This window comes from Hemiscyllium ocellatum, chromosome 2, assembly GCF_020745735.1.
Source record: "Hemiscyllium ocellatum isolate sHemOce1 chromosome 2, sHemOce1.pat.X.cur, whole genome shotgun sequence".
Lineage (NCBI taxonomy): Eukaryota > Metazoa > Chordata > Chondrichthyes > Orectolobiformes > Hemiscylliidae > Hemiscyllium > Hemiscyllium ocellatum.
Genome location: NC_083402.1, coordinates 99,039,895 through 99,059,323, shown reverse-complemented (window position 1 = coordinate 99,059,323; position 19,429 = coordinate 99,039,895). Strand labels below are relative to the sequence as shown.

Here is a 19,429-nt window from a genome sequence, read left to right as displayed (position 1 = left end):
GAAAGCTAGTGTGCTTCCAATTAAACCTGTTGGACTATAACCTGGTGTTGTGTGATTTTTATCTGAAGCTTGTTACTTACCTTGATCTGGAGCACTCCCTGTTTGGGAACACTATCCATCACATAATAAACATGCTGTCGTGAAGTGTCCTTATCCTCAGCTTCCAGCACCACACTGGAGATGATTCTGCTATCCCCAATCTCCACCTCCAACTCATTGTTTCTGTGAAAGGTGAATTAATTCACAATGGTGAACAAACCTCAACAAAATGACTTGGAGAAGATTGTCAGCTCATGTTTAAAGGGCTCAGTACATCACCATTCATTTTGAACATCCCATTGTATTTGTCATTTATTGAAATATTACAATACTGCAAAAAAGCCCATGTGAATTGCGGACTTTTGACCTATTACAGAAATGACTAGCATTTAACGGATTACAAACTCCCATTTGAGTGACTAATGCATTCTATTTCTCAGAGATATGCAGAAATGAGACACATTAATTTCTTCCGAGAACAGTGTTATTCAATGGTTTACAATACCTAGTGCTTCCATTTCTTTTTCCTTGTGACCTACCCACAGTCTTGACTATAGTGTACAGCACAGAGAACAGACAACAGACATGCAATCAACCATCAAACTACGGTGCCAGAACAACAAATCAGGGATTTCCATATACTTCATATTAATACACAGCATCAAGGGAATGAATTTTCCTTGTCCTAATATTACAGAATGGAAGCAGGCCTGAGAAGAAAGTGCCTACAAAGTGGCATGGCCTCAATTCCATCTTAAGTTTCCACACTCTCCCATTTTCTCAAGGAACAAGTAGTGAGACATTCTCAAAACAGTCTGCTTCTCGTTTACCTTATAGTGAGCTCATCAATAGTCCATTTCATGAAGTGTTTGGAAGCTTTCATCAATACAAAGTGCTTTAGCCGCTCTCTGTGGTGTTGGACCACAGAGCTGTAAGTGAGAGCCATGCATTTGAGGTGGGAAGAGTTTTCAAATTAAATTATTATTTAAGCTGAAAGGGTTTACCACTTCATAGTTCCACCACAGGTCAAGGAAGAACCTGAACAAAGAACTGTACCAGTTCTGAAGGTTATAACTCTTTTGGTTCACATGGGCAACAGGGTAATAGGCATAGCTTGTTTACGCTGTTCATAACTATAAGGTGGTGGTAGAGTAGGTAGCGCCTGGGCTCCTATGCCAGATTGTCCTCTTCATCTGCTTTTTCCCTTTTCCCCCTTTCTTTTTCCCTCAGTGTTATTTAGTTTTTGCTCAAACTTGTAAAGAGAGCTTTTAGGTATAAAGGTGGTAGAGTCTTCTGAGGCAGTGTGACTGCAGATTCGGCTGGACTATGAAACCTGGAGCGGGGGTCCTGGTGGCAGGATGGCATGGGCTAGTGAAGACTGGAGCTGGAATTTCAGGGAGCACTAGAGAGGTGGCATCAAACACTAAACTGAAAATGTGTGGCTGGAAAAGCGCAGCAGGTCAGGCAGCATCCAAGGAACAGGAAATTCGACGTTTCGGGCATAAACCCTTCATCAGGAGTAGGGCTACTGATGAAGGGCTTATGCCCGAAACGTCGAATTTCCTGTTCCTTGGATGCTGCCTGACCTGCTGCGCTTTTCCAGCAACACATTTTCAGCTCTGATCTCCAGCATCTGCAGACCTCACTTTCTCATCAAACACTAAACATCATGTTAAGGGCATGTGGTCAGGATTATACAGATGATTGGGATAAGGGAGTTCAATTTGTATTTTCTGCAATCAGAGATGCACCGAATGAATCGACCAAATTCAGTCCATGTGAATTCATTTTTGGGCATGATGTAAGAGAACTGTTAAACTTGATTAAGGAGAAATTAATAAGTCAGAACTCAGAGACCACCTATTTGAACTATGTGTCAAATTTTCGAGAACAATTACATAAAGCTGGAGAGTTGGCTAGACAGCATTTCAAAGTATCAAAGCATACGGTGAAACAGGAAGCAGATAAAAAAAATCACAAATTCGCAAGTTTGCCATTGGGGTAAGGTATTGATATTACTTCCATTGACAGGTCAGCCTTTAAAAGACAGAATTAATGGACCTTATCAAATCAAGAGGAAATTGACTGAGGTGAACTACTTGATAAGGACTCCAGACAAGAAAAAAATTTCATAGATTGTGTCATGTGAATATGCTCAAAAGGTATTATTTTGATAGGGAAGGAAAGCAAGAGGAGGAAGTGTTGATGATTACATCACAGAAAGAAGAACCAATTTCAGAGGATTCTGAATTGGACATTCCTCAAATCAAATTGAACAATAGGGATGTTGTCAAAAATCGGGATAAATTATTGAGTTACCTTCCACAATAAAATTGAAATGACTTGAAAGAGTTATTGCTATCACATGGGGAGATATGCGGAAATAACCTGGGAAGAACTGGGCGGCACGGTGGCACAGTGGTTAGCACTGCTGCCTCACAGCGCCTGTAGACCCGGGTTCAATTCCCGACTCAGGCGACTGACTGTGTGGAGTTTGCACGTTCTCCCCGTGTCTGCGTGGGTTTCCTCCGGGTGCTCCGGTTTCCTCTCACAGTCACAAAGATGTGCGGGTCAGGTGAATTGGCCATGCTAAATTGCCCATAGTGTTAGGTAAGGGGTAAATGTAGGGGTATGGGTGGGTTGCGCTTCGGCGGGTCGGTGTGGACTTGTTGGGCCGAAGGGCCTGTTTCCACACTGTAAGTCTAATCTAAAAAAAAACTAACCTAATTGTGCATGATGTAGATATAGAAGATGCTGTTCCGATTAAGCAACATCCTTATGGGCATAACCGTCTAAAGCTGACACAGGTGTATGCTACAAGATGGCATAATTGAAGTGAATTACAGTGACAGGAGCTCACCCATAGTCATGGTGTCAAAGCCAGATGGTACCCAACAGTTGTGTGGACTATCGCAAAGTCAATGCCATTATAAAGACTGGTGCACATCCAATTCCACAGTTGGAGGACTGTGTCGACAAAGTGGGACAAGCAACTTACATTTCTAAGATGGATTTGCTCAGAGGCACCTCCGTCAGAGAGAGCAAAGGCAATTTCGGCTTTCGTAATGCCAAATGGATTGTATCAATTCAAAGTCATGCCATTTTCTATGAAAAACACTACAGCCACATTTCAGAGACTGAGTAATAAGGTCATCACTGGATTAACCAACTGTGGGGTGTATATTGTTGACCTGGTGATTGTTTGTCACTCATGGAACGAACATTTACAGCATTTATTGGAATTATTCAATTTACTTCAGAAAGCGGACTTGGTGGTAAACCTAGCTAATTGTGAATTTGCCAAAGCCCAAGTCACTTTTCTGGGCCATGTTATTGGACATGGACAACTGGCCCTACGGGATGCAAAAACAAAAGTAATTGTGGAATTTCCCACACTGTTGACAAAAGAAGTATTACTACAGTTCCTGGGGTTGAATGGATTTTATCGAAAGTTCATGTTGAAATTTAGCAGTGTGGCTGCTCCACTTGCCAAATTGTTAAAAAAGGGCAAGAGGTTTCAGCGGACAACAGACTGTCAAAAGGAATTTGACAGCCTAAAAACTGTATTAACCACTGCCCCAATATTAGCCACACTGGATTACATGAAGCTTTTCAAGGTGGCTATTGATGCCAGTGATGTAGGTGTCGATGTGGTGTTCCTGCAGGAAGGTGATGAAGGGATAGAAAGACCCATTGGGTATTTTTCCAGGAAGTTGAACATTTATCAACAGACATATTCAACAGTGACAAAAGAGACATTAAGCTTGGTGGTGGTTTTACAGTATTTCAGTGTTTATATTACCAGCAATGCATCTGAGACAATTGTATACACTGATCACAACCCATTGACATTTGTGGAAAGATTCAAGAACAAAAATGCCAAACAGTTTAGATGGAGCTTGTTGTTTCAGCCATTCATTTGACAATTGTGCATATGGCAGGTCACAAAATGCAATTGCCAATGCGTTATCAAGACTCAAATGAGATAGAGGCATTCGGCTGAATTTGCATGTGGTTGTGCATGTTTGCATGTTTACAGTTAGTATAGTGTATATGTGTGTTTAGACTACTAAGCGGGTTTTTGAATGGTTAAGAATGAAGTAATCTTTTGGTATTGATGGCTCGTTCTTTTATAAGGGGAACGTGTCACAAAGCTAGTCCCTTTTTTTCTAAAAGCTGTTTCTTGGCTCAAGGATACTTTGTCCTTGATTTTTTTCAGAGGATTAATAAACCAGGCTGGGCTCCAATCAGTCTGGTTTGGTACTGAGATGAAAAGGATTTTAAGAGGCCTTTTGTTTATATGCAAACAGATGAGACTTCAGGCCAAAGTGGCCATGTTTTAGAAGTGACCTGTATAGTAAAAGGGAAGTGGTCAGCTCTCTAGCTGAACAGTTTAGTGCAGACCTGAACTGGTTGGGAGTTCAACAGTGAGCGGTATGGAAACTCTGTCTCTCTCTGCCCTTCTAACTCCAACCTGTAAGCATCTGTTTCCATACATTTACACTGGTTTCTAAAGGGGTTTGCTTCATGGGACTGTTGTGTGTATTTGGAACAACATAACTGAGTCTAGTTTGGATAGACTGAGTTCTGTAGGGGTTCTTTATTCTGTTCTTTGCATTTCATTGTGCAATTTTGTGAATCTGTTTTAAAATCCTGTCATCAACCTAGCTAACTTATTCTGGGTAATTTTCACTGTACACTTACCGAAACAAATTGCCAAGTTATGGTCTGGGCTGCCTGCTTAAGAATGTTTTGAGTGGTCTGGCCTAGTCCATACTACATCCCTCTCTGAGGCAGCGCATTCCAAATCCTAATAACTCTCTGTGCAATGAAGTTTGTCCCAATCCACTCCTAGCATTTTTGATGAGAAAGTGAAGTCTGCAGATGCTGGAGATCAGAGCTGAAAATGTGTTGCTGGAAAAGCGCAGCAGGTCAGGCAGCATCCAAGGAACAGGAGATTCGAAGTTTCAGGCATAAGCCCTTCTTCAGGACTCTTTTCGGAAATGTCAAATCTCCTGTTCCTTGGATGCTGCCTGACCTGCTGCGCTTTTCCAGCAACACATTTTCAGCTAGCATTTTTGATGACTACTTTGAAATTGTGATTCCTAGTTACTGACACAGCCACTAAGGTGAACAGTATATCCTTCTTTACCCTGTCAAAATTATTAATAATTAATTTTAATTTTAATCTCTGTGCAATGGAAAATAAGGTCAATTTCTCCAACCTTCCTTTTTGTCTAAGATCCCTCATTCCTGGCATCAGTCTTGTAAATCTTCTTTGCACTCTGCCCAGGGCTTTAGCATTCTACCTTACATAACTGAACACACTATCAGCATGCTAAATGGCCTCGAATTTAAACAAATCCAGTAACTCAAGACTGGGCATCCATGAGGAACACTAGGCTGTCAGAAGCATTAGGATTGTGTTCAACCACAACCTGTGTTTTCTCTCTCCACCTGCAAGGCTCCCATTCCTGATGCAGGGCTTTTGCCCGAAACGTTGATTTTCCTGCACCTCGGCTGCTGCCTGACCTGTTGTACTTTTCCAGCACCACACTCTCGACTCTAATCTCGAGCATATGCAGTCCTCACTTTTGCCACAATCTGTAACCTCATGGCCCTGTATGTCCCCCACTCTCCTGTTATTTTAAAGCTACGGGATTAACCGTGGTTCAAAGGAGTGTGCATGAGGGCTAAGAGGAAGCTATTCCTTTAACAAGGTTATGTTGTCCATGTTCTTTTTTTCAGAGAGGTTGTGAAAGGTAAAAACTCCGAAAAGTCTAAGCTGAAGGGTTTCATGGCCAACAGATACTGTCTCAGGCAATACGTTTTCAGCTTTTTGAAAACAAAAGCTTCTACAATGAAAGGAGAGTGGCCAGTTCTCCCTGCTCAGCTTTTCTCTATTTTTTAAAGCAGTGTTTTGAAGCTGCTGGACCTCAAGAAGCAGCTCCAGCTGGTATTCTATCTCTGATGTCGCTCCTGTAAGACTGTGTGTTTGATTTTTCCTTTAGTGCCAAGAGTGGGGATTGTTGCAAGTATTTGGAACAGCATCATTAAGTTTCTATAGTTTGTTGGGTTTTCATTATTCGGTATTCTATTCCCTTTCGTTTGTGTTTCATTTGGTAATCTTGTAAATAAATTCTGTATTGTTTAAAACTAAACCAGCAAATCAACTTTACCTCTCCTGGAATATCCACTGTACATCTGCTTAAAACAACTGACAAAGTTAGGGTCTGGGCTACTTTCTTGAAATGTTTTGAGGGAGTCTGGCCTGGTCCATAATAGGGGGTACCAGGAGCAGAACCAGGCATACATTAAAATGTGGTGTCAATCTGATGAAGTTACAAGAATTATTTACATTCCAAACAACAGAAGCAATTGTCAGCAGACAGGGTTAATTGTCTCGAAGATAATTCACTGTTGATTGGAGTCTTAACTCACAGAAGGGAACATGGTTGTGGTTGTTAGATGTCAGTCATCTCAGTTCAAGGATATTGCTGCAGAAATTCCTCAGGGTAGAGTCAGAGACCAACCAAGTACAACTGTGGGCGGCACGGTGGCACAGTGGTTAGCACTGCTGCCTCACAGCCTCAGGCGACTGACTGTGTGGAGTTTGCACGTTCTCCCCGTGTCTGCGTGGGTTTCCTCCGGGTGCTCCGATTTCCTCCCACAGTCCAAAGATGTGCAGGTCAGGTGAATTGGCCATGCTAAATTGCCCGTAGTGTTAGGTAAGGGGCAAATGTAGGGGTATGGGTGGGTTTCGCTTCGGTGGGTCGGTGCGGACTTGTTGGGCCGAAGGGTCTGTTTCCACACTGTAAGTATTCTAATCTAAAACCTGCTTCATCAAAGCCTTTCCTCCATCATATGGTCACTGCCCTCTTGACCTGTCCATTTTCCTTCCCACCAATCCACATCAACCTTCACCCCCAACTTTATCTACATATCACATTCTCAGCTGCCTTCCCTTCAGCCCCATTCCCCTCCTATTTATCTCTCAACCCCCGGGACCACCCCTTCCTCCCAGATGAAGAACTTATGCTTGAAATGTCAATTCTCCTGCTCCTTGGATGCTGCCTGACCGGCTATCCTTTTCCAGCACCACACTCTTCGACTCTGGTCTCCAGCATCTGCAGTGCTCACTTTCTCCCCAAATTAGCTAGAATAAGGCATATAATCCACAAATCTTCTTAATCACTTTATCAACCTATTGCTTTAGGGATTAGTGGACATACACACCAAGATCCATTTGATCCTTGATGCTTCCCAGGATCCTACTGTGCGCCAAGTATTCTCTTTCCTAGTTTATCTTGTCCAAGGACATCAGCTCAAATCTATCCAGATTGAATTTCATTTGTTACTAATCAGCCCATCTGAGAAGCCCCTCTACAATATCCTGTAATCTAAGTCTATCCTCCTCATTATGAATTGCCCCACCCATTTTTGTTTAATCTGCAAACTTACCAATAACCCTCCTATATTCAAGTCTCAATCATTTATCACAAATAGCAAGGGCCCCAACATTGATCCCTGCAGGGTACAGACTTTGAGTCACAAAACACCCTTATCATCCTCTGCTTTCTGCCACTCAGCCAATTCTGTATACAATCTGCCAAATTTGTTTGCAACGCAAGGGCTCACCAGACTCTCATGAGGACCTTATCAAAAGCTGTGCAGTCCAAATAGATTTTGGTGAGTGTATTGCTCTCATCTACACTTATAGCTATCTCTTTGAAAAATTCAATCAAGTTGGTCAGACATGACCTCCCATTAACCAAACTATGCTCAGTGTTTTTGATTAATCCCTGCCTCTTCAGGTGCAGATTAATTCGGTTTCTCAGAATTGCTACCATTAATTTCCTCACCAACGATGTTAAAACTGATGGGCCTGTAGTTTCCTTATTTATCCTATTCTGTTTTTTTGACCTCAAGTCTTCTGTCACCTCTCCTGTGGCCAGGAGGAATTACAATTATTGCAAGTCCCCTACCATTTCCTCCCTTGCTTTACTATTATTGTTCATTCAGCTGAGTCAAAATTCTAGAACTCCCTCCCTATTGGCATTGTGGGTTTTCCTACACTTCAAGGACAGCAGATTTTCAAGAAGGCAGCTCACCACTATGTTGTACCAGGGCATTTTAGGATAGACAATAAGCATGATCTATCCAGTGATGCCAACATCTCATGAATGATAATTCTTTACAATGATGTTGTTATTTTTCTTCTGATCTCAATCCAAAATTCAACCCTGATTGTGACTGTGCCTCTCAGTGCTGGATGTGTCAAACACCTTTAGAATCTTGTATGTCTCAATGAGATCACCTCCTAATTTGAAATCCAAAAATAAAGATTAAATTTATTCAGCCTGTCATCCAATCAATTTAAAGGCCAACCTCCTGAATCTCTTCCACTTCCAATCAAGTATATCCTTAATCCACAACGAGCAAGGAACAAGGAATCATCTATAAATACAAAGATCAAACTGCATTTGTTCTCTAGATGTGGTGTCATTAAAGCCCTCCACAACGTTATTAAGACTTTTTTCCTAGATTCCAACTCCCTTGCAAAAAAGGCCAAAATGGTATTTGTCCTCCTAATTGCTTGCTGTACCTATTTGTTAACTCTCTGTCTTCCCCCTCTGAACATCAATATGTTAAAGTTTTGTGCCTTTCAAAAAGTATTCTGCTTTTCCGGTTTTACTGTTCCTACATGCTGAGTAACTCTAATAGGATTACTGCAATAGAAGAGATCTAAAGGAGGTGTGTCTGTTGGGGTAGGGGGTGGGATGGGTGGAGGGTGGGTTGAATTTGGTCAATAATTCTCTTTAAGAAACAGAGAGAATAACAGAATGACACAGTGACATGTCAAAGATGTATATGCTACCAGGACTGTCTTACATGCAATATAACTAAAAGGATTTTAGATTAGATTAGATTACTTACAGTGTGGAAACAGGCCCTTCGGCCCAACAAGTCCACACTGACCCGCCGAAGCGCAACCCACCCATACCCCTACATTTACCCCTTACCTAACACTACAGGCAATTTAGCATGGCCAATTCACCTGACCCACACATCTTTGGACTGTGGAAGGAAACCGGAGCACCGGGAGGAAACCCACGCAGACACGGGGAGAACGTGCAAACTCCACACAGTCAGTCGCCTGAGTCGGGAATTGAACCCGGGTCTCAGGCACTGTGAGGCAGCAGTGCTAACCACTGTGCCACCGTGCCGCCCACTGCAAGAAAGCAAGATCAAACTTTTTCACATTGCAAATTATTTTATTAATTTTACTGATTTCTCAGACCTCAATTATAGTAATTGAACGAGAGTAAAATTTAGCAGTCCGTTTTAGAAAGAGATTGAGTAATTGTAAATTGAGATATTTAAAATTATGACGGGCACAGATAGGGAGGAACAGGAAGAAACTTTTCCCACTGAGGGATCAATGGCCGAGAACATAGATTTAAGGAAAGGGACAGAAAGGTCAGAGTAGATATGAGGAAAATCTTTTTCAGTTAGAGACTATTCGGAATCTGGAAGCTGGTAGACGCAGAAACCCTCATAACATTTAAGAAGTATTTTGATGCACTTGTGATGCCAAGGCATAGAAGTCTATAGGCCAAGAGTTGGAAAATGGGATTAGAAATAATTATTTTTGACCAGGATTGGATGCGATGGGGTAAAGAGGTTTTTTCTATGATGTAGATTTCTTGCTATTCATTATTACAGTACTTTTTCCATGTTGAATGGACTGAGACAGCAAAGCACATAATACGTAACTATTGAAATCTGTATGTCCATCCAGTACAATCAACTAATCCACAACAAGCAAGGAATAAAGAGTCATCAATTCATTCTCCAGGAGGAGATGCACAACCAAAAATGAAAAAAAACCTTTAATAGAAAGGACACGCTCTGAATTCTGTCCTCTAATTTCATTGAAACATGTTGTCCAGTTACTTTGTGAGGAGGATTGTCAGAGGTTACAACAGTATATAGATTAGTTGAAGACATGAGCCTTCAAATGGCAGATGGAGTTTAATCTGGACAAATGTGAAGTGATGCATTTTGGAAAGCCAAGTACAGGTGGAAATTATACAGTCAATGGCAGAACCCATAGGAGTATTGATTAGATTAGATTAGACTTACAGTGTGGAAACAGGCCCTTCGGCCCAACAAGTCCACACCGACCCGCCGAAGCGCAACCCACCCATACCCCTACATTTACCCCTTACCTAACACTATGGGCAATTTAGCTTGGCCAATTCACCTGACCCGCACATCTTTGTGACTGTGGGAGGAAACCGGAGCACCCGGAGGAAACCCACGCAGACACGGGAAAAACGTGCAAACTCCACACAGTCAGTCGCCTGAGTCGGGAATTGAACCCGGGTCTACAGGCAGTGTGCCACTGTGCCACCGTGCCGCCCACGGTGTAGATGTATCTAGGTGTGCAGGTTCACAGATCACTGAAGATGGCAGTGCAGATATATAAGGTAGTAAAATGGCATCTGGCATGTTGCCTTCTTTGGAAGGGTCGTTGAGAATATGGATAGCAGGTTATGCTGCAGCTTTATAGAACTTTAGTTAGGCCTCACTGGAATACTGTGTACAGTTCTGGTCACCATACTACCAGAAGAACATGGATGCTTTGGAGTGGGTACAGGAGGGGTTTATCGGGATGTTGTCTGGTATGGAAGATTTTAGCTATAAATAAAGGTTGGATAGACTGGGATTTCACTGGAACACAGAAGGTTGAGGGGTATCTTAAAACAAGTTTATAAGATTGTGAATGGCATAGATAGAGTGGAAAGTATGAGGCTTTTCTCCAGAGTAGAGGGGTCAATTACTGGAGAACACAGGAGCAAGGTGCAAGACGGGAAGTTTAAAAGAGATGCGCTAGGTATGTTTTTCACACAAAGGATGATGAGTGCCTGAAACAGTTTGACAGAGGAGGTGGTGGAAGCAGACACAATAGCAGCATTCAAGAAGCACCTGGACGAATACATGAATAGGAAGGGAATAGAGGGAATAGATTGTGTAAGTGAAAGCAGTTTTAGCATGGAAGGGCAAAATGTGGTGGCGCAGGCTTGGAGGGCCGAAGAGGCCTGTTCCTTTGCTGTATGTTCTTTGTGGGGAATAACTTGGGATCAAAATGATGGTGAGTCCATATATAAGGGGAACATACCTGCTCAATAATGGTTTTTCATCATTCACTGGAAGAATTGTGACTTGAATGACTTTGTTTACTGCATGCTTGCCATCTGACAGCTGAATGGTGAAACTATCCGTCTTAGTTTCGGAGTCATCATGCTTATACATTAACTTCATTCCTGCAAGAGAAGCAGTGAGAGCTGATAATCACTTTCTCCAGATAGAATAAAAACAAATCATCTTATTGTCTTTTCCCAGCCAGCGACTGTAGTCTTTTCCAGTTGCTCCCTACTTTCAGAGGTCATGAAATAAGGGGAAGTTGCATCAGTCTAGATTCCTGCAGTCAAACAACTTTGTAGGGTTGGTTTACAACAGAGTCAACTATCCACATCTTTGTCATAGAGTCACAGGGTCCTATACCTCAGGGACAGAGTCTTTGGTTCAAACTGGTCCATGCCAACCAAAATGTCCATCAACACTAACCCCATTTCCTTGCTCTTGGCCCATATCCTTCTAAACCTTTCCTATCCATGTATTTGTCCAAATGCCTTTCAAATGTTAATGTATCTGCCTCAACCACTTCCACCAGTAGCTTATTCCATATGCCTTCCACCCTCTGTGTCAAAGATTTGCCCCTGAGATTCCCTTTTATTCTTTTCCCTCTAACTTTGAACCGATGCTCTCTAATCCTTGATTCCACAACCCTGGGAAAAAGACTCAGTGCATTCACCCTATCCATTCCTCTCATGATCTTGGAGGTAGGAAGTCAATTCGGTCACTTAGGACTGAAGTAATTTTGTTATGCCAATTAGAACATTGTCCACTGGTGAAAAGTGCCCTGCAGTGGGTGGAGTCAGTCAAATGCTTATGCTGGGTTTACCAGTGTAGGAGGCTCCTGGCTCCCCTAATGTGATCATGTGAACGGAAGACTGAACATTTGATTGTGTGGCATGGGTTTTCCTTTATCCTACTAGTTTCTAGGGTTTTCAGTGGAGTTCTTCAGTGTCGGTTATTGCCCTCATGGTCTCTGATCTGATTTGGCAGTCTAACACTCTCAGGGGGACCTACGCAAGTTCCAGAACCTCTGATTAGTTCTGCAGGATTAGAAACTAATTCATGGGTGATGATGCCCTCTCTAGCAAAATTATCCATCTGTCTTGCTCCTGGCAAATGCAGTGTCAAAGTACATATTTAGTCCCAATGTCAGATTTACCAAGCCTGCATGAATGTCTCACCCTATGTATCTATTAAAACTTATTCATAGAGCTACCCAATCAGCGGCAGTCCCCTGCTCTAATCCCATTGCCTGTTTAGATTAGACTTACAGTGTGGAAACAGGCCCTTCGGCCCAACAAGTCCACACCGACCCGCCGAAGCGCAACCCACCCATACCCCTACATTTACCCCTTACCTAACACTACGGGCAATTTAGCATGGCCAATTCACCTGACCCGCACATCTTTGGACAGTGGGAGGAAACCGGAGCACCCGGAGGAAACCCACGCAGACACGGGGAGAATGTGCAAACTCCACACAGTCAGTCGCCTGAGTCGGGAATTGAACCCGGGTCTCAGGCGCTGTGAGCAGCAGTGCTAACCACTGTGCCACCGTGCCGCCCAATTCACTCCTTTTACATTCAATTCACTTTTGCATGTCATTATTGAATCTGTTTCTGCCATTCTCTTAGCATACTGTAGATCGTAACAAATTACTGTGAAATTAAACGACCATCCTCATCTCACTTCTGATTATTTTGCCTTAAATTTAGTTCTTTAATTTTCCTCCACTTTGCCAAGAAACAGAAGCTCCTTATTTATTCAGTTAATACCTTTAGTTAATACCTTTAGTAAATCTGAACACAGATTAAAGTTCCATTGAAACTGCCCTGCTTTGATGGATACAATAATTCCTCTTACATACTCCTCACATTTCAAAGATTTCACCAAAATTATGATACCTGGAATTATCCATAATAATTGCATTCAGGCCTAACAGGTGACTTAGAAAAGGATTCATATAACTTTATTACTTTTATACACTGTACCTTTGTTTTCAAAATTCCTCTACACATTCTTTAACATCCCTATAATTAAACTTGCCATCTTTAACTTTTGGGGCATTCTGCCTATATGTTCCTGCACTATTTAAAATTGCACCATTTAAAAGTATCACCACTCCTCAATTTTCCTGCCAAAATTTTCATGCCATTCTGCACACGCTCATCTCTTCAATATTGACTCAACATCTTCCTGAAGTCTTCTGATGGCCTGCTCATCAGTTCATGCATTTCCAATTTTCAAGTTGCCTGCAAATTGTGAACTGGTGCTGCCCATACCAGGTCATGAAATGAGAAAACAATACTGCATTTGATCTGTGGAGCCTATGCTGCCTCTTTGATAGAGCAGTGTTGCTGTTTCTCCATAACCCTGTCACTCCCTCATCCTCAAAAGTTGTCCAACCCACAGTCTTTTCAGAGGAAGTGGGCTCAATCTGGTTAATTTCTGTGCGTTAAGGTTGGTCCTAAATTTATATCTGCAATTTTGTGCAAAGATTCTGAATCTGTGATCATTGGTAATGCTGTTGATGCTGGAAATCTGATCGGAAATGTTCTGGAGAAGTCATATCCGATTCAAAATGTTAACCACATTTTTTTCACCACAGGTACTGCTAGACTTCCTGAGTTTCTCCAGCATTCTCTGTTTGTGGACGTGATCATCAGTTATTGACTAACACGCGAGAGGGACTACTGCTTACCTGGTTACTCAATTAAAACTACTCACCATCTTGGAAACATCTACAAAGTTATCTTTTAATCTTTTCTGTTCCAACCCACTTTAGGTTCTCATCCCCAATATAAACTGGGAGCATCCTCTACAGCCATTGCATCTTCAGCCTTCAGATTAATATGGGGATCTATGACTTATAGGTTTTTTTTATTTTAACACATTATTCCTTTTCATTCTGCTGCATTGCAATCCAAAATACCATGCTTCAGCTGATCCATTGTGAAGTCATGCACGAGATGTTCTTCATGACTGTGGATTTGATGTTTGTACTGGATGATATCATTGCCATTCACGATCTTTCCATGGTTAGGCTGCTGTTTTATAATGAATACCAAGCTGTCTGTGGGTAAGTCTAGATCTGCCACATTGATTATTGATGGGTCCAGTTCACGTACTTGACCTTCAGAAACCTGGATAAAACACAATGACTGAACTTTACTTTTGTTTCAGCTCAAGTGTCAATTCAGTCGAATTTTGTTGGGGATAAGGGTAAGGAAGGAGGGGGTTCTTGCCATGAGGAATTTTCTCACTGTATCTTACCAAAACTACCTCGGTAACTCCTACCTTCACGGTGCTGCTGGCTTCATCTACAACATGCTGGTGATGGAACAAATCATCATTTCCTAGATATCCCCTGAAAAATAAGCTTCCCTGCTGGTCATGCCATCTTTCAAAGGCCACGGCATACCCTGACAAGCATTTGTATTCCAAAGCTGCTCCACTCATTGAAGGACATACAGTCAGTCTGAAGACGCCTGAGAATGAAAAAATTGGCACGAACAGGGACACAGAAGTCCTAGTGGACTGAGGCAGGGGCATCCTCTTTTCAAAGGACTGGCAGAGGAGGACACAATTTCAGACCTTGGCAGTCTGGATCAAGGTCAGTGCCGTCTCTATGTCACATTCACTTTGTCACATTCCCCAACCTCCCACCCCATTAATCCTGCCTGGCTTCTGCATTGCCCACTCACTCATCCAGTGCACCATTCTGACCACCTGCAGCAATACTAAAAGCTGTGCTTTCAACTCACTTAATCCCTTTTTACCTCATTCCAGGTGGAGAGAGCCACAAGAGGGCAGAAAATTAGGCTCCCTACACCCCATTCAAAAAGAGAATCCATTCCTCACAGAAGACCAAGGCTGTTCCTGCTAGGATGCTAAGACATCTGTGTCCCACTAATTAATAAGTTCCACTCTTCATTCTACTGAAAATCTCTTTAGTAACCCCAGTGACATTGTCATTCAATTCACACAACTTCTAACCACTAGCCTTGTCTCCCTTGAGGAGGTGCCTTCTGGTTGAGCAACCTGTTTTTCTACAGGGCCACAGGCATCATGGTGTTACTTGCAAGATGCAAGAGAGCTGCTCAACCAGAAGGCACCACTTCATCCTCTGAAGACAATGCAGAAGCCTGAAGTGAAGCATTAGCAAGGCTGCTTCCTGCAGTCACACTAAGACAGGTAGTGACACCTCAAAGAGAAAACCAGGCTGAGAATGTTTTGTGAGCACTTCACTGTGACACAGCTGGTAAAGGAACAAAAAAAACCCAGGCTGTTGGCACTTAGCAGTCTGTCAAAGACCAGACATTTGCTCATCCCATGGCGGGAAAGGATCTTGTGATGTTGGTATTGAGGGATTTTGTCCATATATATAGGGAGGAACAACAGCACTAGACAGTATATCAGACACAATGATCCAAATTGCCTAGACGCTGCAGCAGTATAGCTATACAATGGGAGCCCAGGTGCGTCAAGCCTGAGAATGTCTGTCTGCCTCTGTGGCCAGGTTGGTGGTTGCCAGGGAAAGCCAGATCCAGCACTCCAGCTGCTGGATAACCTATAGATCTACATTACATCACAAACTCTTTGGTTCTCTTAACTGAAGACATGGCAACTGGGGCCAGGGAACCTGGCACACACTACATAAGGAGGCAAGTTAGTGCCAAGAGGTACCCAGCTGGAAGAAGAACTACATACAGGATTCCTCTCAGGGCATTCAAAATGTCATCAGGCTACCACATCCAACTCCACCCTGTCTGCCCCCGCTCTGACCATTTGAAGTACAAGCTGAGGAAGATTCTTTCATCTCTGGCGAGAAGACTCTCGGTATATCAGGGCTTCCTAGACACAAAACACCTCCGGCCATCTGAACAAACATCTAGTGTCAACTGGCATCACTACCTAACAGTTTCCTCCACCCCAGTTGCAAAACCTGGGACAATACTCAAACAAAGGGGGAAACAAAGAAAGAAAAACATTTTGAGGGCATATTGATGGCACAGACAACAACTGACTGTATTGTTTCAGAAGTATGTCCCCACTTCAGCAACTCAAAGTCTATGTTTTGAGGATGCTGAAATCACTATAGGATCATCCATGAACTGATAGTTTCATAGATAACATATTCCTAGATGTGGTCATTCTATATCTGAACAGGGTCCAGATAGAAAAGGAATGAGTGATGGCTAGGTAGTCAGGAAAAACAGTCAGATTGTGTTGGGGGGCATCTCACTCTACAAACAAGTTCCTGCTTCAACACTTCTGAGGATTGCAGCTCGAGTCAGATTCATTGTACCTTGGGTGGCTCAACTTTAGACGGAAGGTAGGAAGAGTGCAAGGGCAATAACAGTAGGATATTTAATAGCAAGGGTAACAGACAGGTACTTTTTTGGCCAAAGATTTGACCGCAGGATGTTACATTGTCTTGCTGGCGCCTGGGCCAAGGACATCATTGAGTGATTCAGGAGACTGAGGCTGAAATGTTAATGGTTTGAAACAGGAGTCCATGAAAGTCAGAGACCTAAAAAGGGATGAGAGCCTACTAACAGAATTTAGGAAGTTAGAATCATAGAATACCTACAGTGTGGAAGCAGGCAATTCAGCCCATCAAGTTCACACTGACTTTCCAAATAGCATCCCAACTCATCCCCTCACCCAATCATTGTAACCCTACACTTCACACCCAATCCACCTCACCTGCACATCCCTGGACACCATGGGCAGTTTAGCATGGCTGTATATCTTTGGATTATGAGAGGTAACTAGAGCACCCAGAGGAAACCCATGCACACAGGGAGAATGTGCAAATTCCACACAGACAATCCCCAAGGATGAAATCAAACCCAGATCCCTGGCACTGTGAGGTACCAGTGGTAACCACTTAGCCACCAAGCTGCCCCAAGGAGAGAGAGATAGAAAAGATGATTGAATCTTAGGATGCTATGAGTTTGTAAGTACATACAGAAAGAGGAAGACCAGGTTAGTAAATATACGATTAGAGAGATGATGCTGAATGGAGGTCTAGATGGGTTGCACCTCAACAGGACTGAGGCCAATATTCTCGCAGTTGGTTAGCTTGTCCTATCAAAGAAAGACAGAGGAGAATCTGAAAGACTCAGGAGGAGAGAGAAGTTGAGGAGGTGATCAGGTGTATAAATGAGGGTCGGGAGGTTGTAGTTTATATGGATTTCGGCAAAGCCTTTGACATGGTTGCACATGGGAGACTGATAAAGATGATATCAACACAGGGGATCAAGGATAAGTTAGCTTATTAATATGTTTAAATGCTATTCTGACCTTGAATTCAATTCAATGGTTTTAACTGTGTTTCTCAAGGATCAGGTATATTATTAGTGGCAGAGAGACCTGATTGTTATTAACTTTACCTCAATGGTTAAATGCCTGATGTGAATATACGGTTAAAGCAAAGAACAAAGAACAAAGAAAACTTACATCCCAGGAACAGGCCTTTCAGCCCTCCAAGCCTGTTCCAATCCAAATCTGCTGCCTAAACCTATTGCCCAATTCCTAAGGATCTGTATCCTTCTGCTCCCCACCTACTCACGCATCTGTCCAGATGCACCTTAAATGAATCGACTGTGACTGCCTCTACTACCTCTGCTGGCAACGCGATCCAGGTATCTATCGCTCTCTGTGTAAAGTACTTTCTTCATACTATCCCTCTTAAACTTTTCTCCTCTCACCTTGAACACGCGTTACTGAATCTCTCACCCTTGCAAAAAGCTTATCTCTATCCATCCTGTCTATATCCTTCATGATTTTGTAAACCTCAACCAGGTCTCTCCTCAATCTCCTTTTTTCTAATGAAAACAATCCTAACCTACTCAACCCCTCTTCATAGCTAGCACCTTCCATACCAGGCAACATCCTTGTAAACCTTCTCTGCACCCTCTCCAAAGCGTCCACATCCTTTTGGTAATGTGGTGACCAGAACTGTACACTGTATTCTAAATACAGCCGAACCAAGGTCTTGTACAATTTTAACATGACTTGCCAGCTCTTACATTCAATACCCTGTCTGATGAAAGCAAGCATACCATATGCCTTCTTGACCACCCTAACCACTTGTGCAGCCATCTTCAGGGTACAATGGACCTGAACTCCCAGATCCCTCTGCTCATCAACTTTTCCCAAGGCTCTTCTATTTACAGTATAGTTTGTTCTAGAATTAGACATTCTAAAATGCATCATCTCACATGTGCCCGGATTGAACTCTATCTGCCACTTCTCTGCCCAACTCTCCAGTCTATCTATATTCTCCTATTTTCTTTGACAGTCCCCATGCTTTCTGCTACTCCACCAATCTTCAGTTATCTGCAAACTTACTGATCAGACTACCAATGCCTTCTTCCAGATCATTTATGTACATCACAAACAACAGTGGCCCCAGCATTGATCCCTGTGGAAAACCATTGGCTCCTTTCTCCATTTTGAGAGACTCCCTTCAACTACTACTCTGTCTCCTCTTGCACAGCCAGCTCTTTATCCACCTAGCTAGAACACCCTGCACACCAGGTGATTTCACTTTCGCCATTAGTTTACCATGGGGAACCTTATCAAATGCCTTATCAAATGCCCTGTATATGACATCTGCAGCCCTTCCTTCATCTATCAACTTGGTCACTTCCTCAAAGAATTCTATTAAGTTGGTAAGGCATGATCTCCCCCCTACAAAACCATGTTGCCTATCACTGATATGCCCATTCTCTTCCAAATATAAATAGATCCATTCACTCAGTACCTTCTCCACCAACTTTCTCACCACTGATGTCAGGCTCAGTGGTCTGTAGCTACTTGGAATACCCCTACTACTCTTCTTGAACAGGAGTACAACATTGGCAACTTCCCAGTTCTCCGCAACTTCACCTACGTTTAAGTATGCTACAAAGATATCTGTCAAGGCCCCAACTATTTCCTCCCTTGTCTCCCTCAGCAACCAGGGTTGGATCCCATCCGGTCCTGGGGATTTGTCCACCTTAATACCCTTTAGCCTACCCAACACATCCATGTGTATCCCCTTTAAACTTTTCTCCTCTCAATTTGAACACATGACCTCTCATTATTGAATCCTTCAGACCTTTCTCATTTCGTTTTGGGCAACAGAGTTTGGTGATAATCTTTGGTGTGAGAGTTCCTGAGAGAGTTGCAAGTTG

At 42.7% G+C, this 19,429-nt stretch overlaps 1 protein-coding gene across 4 annotated transcripts in view; it reads right to left on the bottom strand.

Moving 5' to 3' along the window:
• Positions 1 to 19,429, bottom strand: part of frem1a (Fras1 related extracellular matrix 1a) — a 400,521-nt gene that overhangs the window by 105,194 nt on the left and 275,898 nt on the right. For all 4 annotated transcript variants that reach the window (XM_060838775.1, XM_060838786.1, XM_060838793.1 and 1 more), the window contains 3 exons: positions 14,176 to 14,386; positions 11,225 to 11,369; positions 81 to 222 (listed from right to left, as the gene is read on the bottom strand). In XM_060838775.1, the coding sequence (XP_060694758.1) occupies positions 81 to 222; positions 11,225 to 11,369; positions 14,176 to 14,386 (498 nt within the window). The remainder of the gene's footprint in view (positions 1 to 80; positions 223 to 11,224; positions 11,370 to 14,175; positions 14,387 to 19,429) is intronic.